General features: G+C 33.0%; 1 protein-coding gene across 11 annotated transcripts in view; it reads right to left on the reverse strand.

The window, feature by feature from the left end:
- Positions 1-7,500, reverse strand: part of LOC144973295 (uncharacterized) — a 164,476-nt gene that overhangs the window by 34,322 nt on the left and 122,654 nt on the right. For all 11 annotated transcript variants that reach the window (XM_078915621.1, XM_078915641.1, XM_078915633.1 and 8 more), the window contains one exon: positions 6,306-7,183. In XM_078915621.1, coding sequence (XP_078771747.1) covers positions 6,306-7,183 — 878 coding nt within the window. The remainder of the gene's footprint in view (positions 1-6,305; positions 7,184-7,500) is intronic.

Raw genomic sequence — 7,500 nt, forward strand, 5'->3', positions numbered from 1 at the left:
CTTAACGTTATGTTATCGCTGTTGTTGTCGTCATAGTCATCGTCGTCGTCGTCGTCGTAGTTGGTGTTTTTTATTACTCATCATCAATATCATCACCATCATCATCATCATTATCATAATCATCATCATCATCAATATCAACTGTGAATTGTGAATGAAATCCACGGCCAAAATTATTTTATTTGGAGATAACTATAAAATAACGCGAACATAAGGATCAGTTTAGAATGTGTCGTGATTACAATTTACATATTTTCTTTCAAAAATACTTGTCAACTAAAGTATAATACCATTTTTAAAACCCTTCAGAACGTTAGAAAGAATGCGTTTACATCAGTATAAAGTATGTACTCCAATTTCTTTCATATTATCTGCAACTATTTAAAATATACCAATTAAGATTTTCCCATTTCCTTTGTTTCGTAGTCACAAGATAATATCTCTAACATTCTTAAGCCTACTTGTTATTAACATTTTTTAAAAAAAGCGGGGTCCTTAGTAATGACCTACATAAATGCTAGGAATGCTGAAGAGGAAAATGTATTAGTCTTTGATATGACACAGACCAGGTTACCATCTATAGTAGATGATATATCTAATTCATAAAGGCAGAGTCACGCTTTAATATGGCTACCGCCACACGACAGTAATCTCCGTTAATCAGGATTTTAATAGATAAAGAGATTAGCTCACTGAACCCAAAAATTTATATTAGCATAATGGGTGCTGGATTGCTCGTTTTCATTTGAGTAACTGGACAATTTCCCGTGCCTCTCAAGCATAACAACAACAACAACAACAACAAGAGATCCAAAATAAACCACAACAACAACAACATTAACACGTTACATGAGCAACAATAAATAACATTAACAGCAGTTACATAACACCGATAATAACAGCAACAACAAAAACAAAAAAGACGACAACGACGATAGAAAATATGAAAGTAAAGAAAAAATACGGCCCAAGAGAAAGAATTCAAATAGATCACTTTGACACAGGAGGTGTTAAGTTCGTAAGTAATTAAGACCTTCACTGAGATTGGCATTAGATTAGTAATATATTACTATCACGTCACGGTTAAAAAGAAAGAGAAAGAGAAAATACTTTTGTTAAAACCGCGCCTGTACATTTAAATCGTCAAAGTTTAAATGCTTTACCTTATTTACTTTACAAGTTCGATATGACTAAAGTTAAACTTGACAATCCTCAACTTATCAAAAACTGAATTTTATCTTAAATAAACGAAGACGACAACTCAGCATTTTGATCATTAGGACATCGGCATTTAATAAGCAAAGGGACTATCCCCTGTACTAGCACAGACATATCCCCGGGCAGGTATTTCACTGTACAATGACAAAATATCTTTTCTGTTTTTTTCCCTCCCTTTTGGTCAGAAAATTTATACAATATATCGATAGATCAAACTGGCATCCAACCGATAATAAAAATAGAAAATCTAAGAATCGTTTAAAGATTTAAGCAGGGACGGCTGGTAATAATGGGCAGGGTGGGCAAATACCAGCCTGTTTTTTCAAGTTATATGCTGTATTACCAGGTCCGAAATAATCAAATCTAAATTAGATAATTTCAAAAGTTACTACTTAAAATTGATACTTTGTACTGAAATCAATTTGTGTGTATTTTTGATAGATTGCGAATCACCATGCATCCCGTAATACATAAACCAGGATACGCTCCTGTTCTTTTTATCACCCCCCCCCCCCCCCCAACCACTCCACTCCACTCCGCCCACATCGTCATCTCATCGTCACGTCGCCTGACGGTGATTTTGCTGTCTGGCCTCTCTAGTACTAGGTCGGGCTAATTCAAATGAGCCCACCTTATTAACCAGTGTACACTAAATAGAGATTTTGGCAAACGAACTTTTTCTTATTTATTGCCTTACTTGTGCTTGGAAGGTTCCAGTATTGAATTAAATTTATTAATTTACTAATATTATATCAATTTAGTATTAGTTTGTGTTGTTTTAATATATTTGTTTATCCATTTAAATTATTTCTTTTTTTTCCCCTCGTTTTCTTTAGTGTTTCTCAAAACTCATTTATTTAAATTGTTTTCTTATTTGTTTGTTGTTGTTGTTGTTGTTTTTTGTTGTTGTTTTTTGTTTTGTTTTTTAACAAATTAATTTGTTAATTCTTTTTTTTTTTATTATTCTTAAAGTAATTACCGCTGTATTTTTATTGCCAGACTAAATATTTTTGCAAAACAATGTAATTTTCTATTGTATTCCCTCTAATAAAACAAAACACTTTTATTCAAAAGTCACGACTAAATAAATATATAAAATACAACCACCATTTTGGTTTTCTCAACAATTGAATTAGTATACGAGAAATACTCTTCTGAGTAAGGAGATAGTTGAATTCTAAGTTATAGAGGAAATACGGAAGGGTGGGCAGATTCCGTACTTGCCCGTCCTGAAGCTAATACATACACAAGATGGTTCGCGATGAAGAGGCGGGAAGCAAGGGATTGGTTGGGTAAGGAGCAAAGATAACACGGTAATTATTGTGACGATAGTCAAACGAATACATGAGGAGAGATTGGTAACATTATTTTGTCTTAATTATATTGTATGAAGTATTGGCGAAAGCCTAATATTAAATAAATGTTGTTTTTGTTTGTCTTATTTTGACTATGGAACTGATACTGATACTTGTCATAGCAGACCTGCCTACTTTAGATAGGAAAATAAAAATCGTAGTTTTCAGGGCTAATAAAATCGTAGATATTTTAACTACCCTTTAAAAAAATCACCGGAATTTTCGTCTGTTTTGATAGATATCAAATTTTAAAAAACGAGAAAAAATAATTGGAAACGTAATAATGATGGTGATGGTGGTATAGTGGTAGCGGTGGTGGTAGTAGTAATGATGATGGTAATATTATTATTATTATTATTATTATTATTATTATTATTATTATTATTATTATTATTATTAATATTTATTATTATTATTATTATTATTATTATTATTATTATTATTATTATTATTATTATTATTATTATTATTATTATTGTTATTATTATTATTATTATTATTATTATTATTATTATTATTATTATTATTATCATTGTTATTATTATTGTACGTATTGGTGGTATTACTATTGTTGTATTTTTTTTGGTGGTTATTAATGGTATCAGTTTATTGTTTGGTCCCATTTGCCATTATTTTCCACTTTCATGTATGTGGTCATCAAATTGTATGATTAATTGGCGAAAGCCTAAGATTGAATAAATTTTGTAATATCGTATGGTAACCATCATTGTCGACGACATCGTCGTTGTCATCATAATCATCATCATCATCATCATCATTAACAACAACAACAACAATATTAACAACAAGTACAACAATAGAAATAAAAACAATATCAACATCACCATACAATTTCCGTCATCGTCTCCACAACTATCATTCTAACCAACAGCACCACCAAAACCACTACCATAATTACCCCTCACCGCCTCGTCTTCCTCCTCCTCCTCCACCACCACCACCACCGCTACCACTATTCCAACCACTACCACCACCGGCACAATCATTCTGACCACCAAGACAGCAGTAAAAATTATGCAATTTGAGCTCTGAATGAAACTCGAGTCATATCGCTGTTGTTGCTTCTCCATGAAAACTTTAAGGTTACTACGTACTACTGAAAACCAGAAATATGTAAAAGCAATATTAATATCGCCGTTGAGGGATTAAAGCATCTCTTTAATTTTTCGAGTGAAGGAAATGGACTTGTATTGTCAAGGTGTTGTCGCATTATGTCTCGTCGCTTTATTTTTTAGTTGTATTCTCTTTCGTGATTCATTTTTGATTACGTTTGGAAGAATTAAAATCTACTGGTATTGTCATTTCATTGTGAATGTGATTATTGGTGGTTGAAATATTTTTTGTTTAAAGGCGAAAAAAAAAATCAAAAAAAATTTTTATTAAAAAAAAAACAAAAAAATAAAAAATAAAAAATATATATCATATATATATATATATATATATATATATATATATATATATATATATATATATATATATATATATATATATATATATATATATATATATATGACCGAATCCTCTTTGCCCAACCACTGTAAATAGGCTAGAACCGCCACTGGATTTAAGTCTCAGGCTTTTTGACTAGTAGGCCATTTTAAAATCTCCATATATTATAAAGTAAATAGCTCTTCGTTAGTCTACAATGCTGCCGTACTCTGAAAATATGTATTTTAACAATTTTGGCCAGGAAACTCGTCCTTCAAATATCGAACGATTAAAATGACCCTCATTTTATCAGAACACCCAAACCTGAGATTTCCATAAGCCCTAGCATAGAGGGTTCTCGATAAGATGGAGGGTCATTTCAATCGTTTTCTGACCAAAAGGTTAAAAATGTGTTGTTTTATTTTTCAGAGTACAACAAAGCAATAATGCAACGATGTAGAGATGATTTGGTAATGATTCATACTTAGGGACACCATTAAGTCCGAATAAAAAAGAGATTAAATCATTTCCCTGAACACTGACTAAAAAAAGGTGCGGCGACCACACGAATGATGTCGACCATGTCCGTTAGGTATGAGTGACCTTAACCACGACTTAAACCAGTACCCACGTTATGGACGACCCCATAATCAATACAATTTATAGTATCATATTAAAGTCGAAACTGATTGTCGGCAACTGTCCAGTCTATCAAAAAAAAAAAAAAAAAGACAACCGAAAGAGACAGAAAAGTCAAATTAAGATACGGAATTTAAGATAAGAAAAACGCACTGAGGTCGACAAACTTAAAAATAATCTGTAACTGCAGTAAACATGAAAAAAAAAAAAAAAGAAAAGCTCAGTCAAATTTCAGTACCCTAGTGACTTCTTGACTTATTTATAATTTACTTAATCTTGTCCTTTTGATATCGACACAAAATAAATTCTTTTACTGTACTAACCAACAAGGAACCCATGTGAAACAATTTTTTAAAATAAATTGAAATAATCCTTGAAGTTATAAAACACTGTCTCCACTAGACAATGTCACGTCTTTTTAATACATTAATAAGGTAGTGTGTAAATCATGCACAGTCCAAAATGTCATCATTAACTATGATTCACTGAACACATCCTTTTTCTCTGCGATGCAACAACAATGGTAAATAACTCATATTAACTGCTTTGTTTTTGACTTCATATGGACTGTAACGTCAAACATGAGATAGTCATTGCATAGGAATAATTGTACAAGCTATTTAACATGTAAATTGTAGATATGTCGTGATACAATTGGATTTGCGGAACGGTTTTGGGTGTCGCAACAAAAAAATACTTCAAAAATAAACATAATGATAAAAGATAAATTTGTGAATCGAAATCAGGCAATGTTTAGACAATCCAATCATGACTGAATAGATAACATTTGACTTAATCATCGCTGTGCATTTTCTATGACTAAATAATAAAATGCATGTTTCCTGACTTAGTAAATGGCTTTCCATAGAGAGAATCCGGATATATCTGTTTTAACAGTGATAATACTCTAAGTAAAGATGTGAGTAAAAGTTATACAGCGTTAAGGATACACGGATTTCACAATTTAGTTGCAGAGTTCATTTATGGTATTTATATGATTTAGCACTGCCACAGCCTACTCAATGGTCCACACATACATACATCTGAACTATATCATTCATTACAATCTTTATTTAGCTGAAGAAAATCCAGAAATTGCTGTTTTCATTATATCAATATATACAATCTTGACACACTGTTAAAAAAAACCCCACCCCACCCCTTGAGCTTTTATATAGCGCAATATCCACGATAGCGCAATATAAGTGCTCAAATTACTTTACAAGGAGTCCCTAGCCAACAGCAACACTTAACGTGTAGGACGAGACATGACACCTGTTAGGCGATATTACCATTTTTTCCTAACAGAGACAAAGCTGGTAGCAGCCAGGTACTCATTTTACACCTGAGTGCTGTGAGGGAATGTGACTAAATAGCCTTTTCCAAGGACTCAGCTATGCACCGCTCAGAGCGGGGTTCGAACCCAGGACCTTATGATCTGAAGGCGAGTGTCATACCACTAGATCACATTTTGGTAATATGCCGGGTTCAACACAATATTGGCAAAGGCAAGTGAAAACTACCATAGCAAATAGCATGCTTAAGTATTCAATAAATCAAAAGTTTACAATTTCCAAAACTTACGATTTAAGATGGAACTAAGGGGAAAATAGCTTAATAATTAAAAAAAAAAGATTTGCTTACCTCAACCCGATTTTTTGGTTTCCCATCTTCGCCATCCTCATCAGCATCCTCATCATCATCATCATCCTCCAGATTTCCATCTTCATCAATCATCAGACTGTCCACAAGACTCGCACCGTATTCATCTAAAGGCGTTTTATCACCGTCAATTTCATCTTCGTCATCATCACCATTATTATCTAATACCTCATCATCTCTCACATTATCATAGCCTCCAGGACTAGCCATTGAGCGCATGGCAGGATCAATTATTGGCCGCCATAATGATGAAGAATTCAGCACATCTTCTTCCACTCCGAAAACTTCATCAATTCTATTCCTAGCTTGTTCTTCCTCTTCTGCTTCTTTCTCATCCACCTCGATAGTATAAGTACCAGCCTCGCTGGCTTTATCATCTTTTTCATTTTCAGTGTCATCACATTTTTCACTTTCCTTTTCCACAATTTTCAAATCATTATCATCATCATCAGCATCGCCTTTCTTACTCTCAGTAACTAACTTCTTAGTCTTGCTAGTAACTTTAGTTTCAGACTTATTTGAGGAAGATGAAAGTCTTTTACCACTACTACCACTAACTTTTGACGTTGAGGACCGGGGTGGTTTGCTGCTGTCAAGTTTACTAGCAGATGAAAGTGTTTTAGGTTTATCGTGACTAGCAGCCTCTCTGTACAACTTTTGTTCTGGTGACATTTCTTTATCACTGCTGGATGATCTTCGGAGACAAACACTCCCATCACCACCTTCAAACATTTTATCAATGAGATAAGTTGTGGCGTCAGAATACTGAGACAGGCTAACAGAAGCTACAGGCTTGACAGATCCAACTTTGACACCACGTGATACCTGTGGACTGCCTTTGCTGGATACTGGTTTTCTACCTAAAATCAAAAAGAGAAAAATATTATTATAATTAATGAACAAACTGGTTAACATTTTATCTGATAAGTTTATGTCAAAGTTCAAGGGCTATAACATTATGAAAAAGTTCAAAGTTCAAATTATGTCTGAAACTTTAGTGTCTTATACTTGCTTATTATATGAAATGCAGTTTCCTAAATACACACATACCACATTTAAAAATGCCAGATAAATAGGGAAAAAATGCGTTTTTTTGATAAGTTGTATCATGAGAATGTGTGTTGTCCAAATTTATTTTGTGCTGTTCACACTTAATAAGTGATCAGGCAAATTTCAT

This window comes from Berghia stephanieae, chromosome 1, assembly GCF_034508935.2.
Source record: "Berghia stephanieae isolate SIO BIC M18660-M18661 chromosome 1, UCSD_Bste_1.3, whole genome shotgun sequence".
NCBI classification, from domain to species: domain Eukaryota; kingdom Metazoa; phylum Mollusca; class Gastropoda; order Nudibranchia; family Aeolidiidae; genus Berghia; species Berghia stephanieae.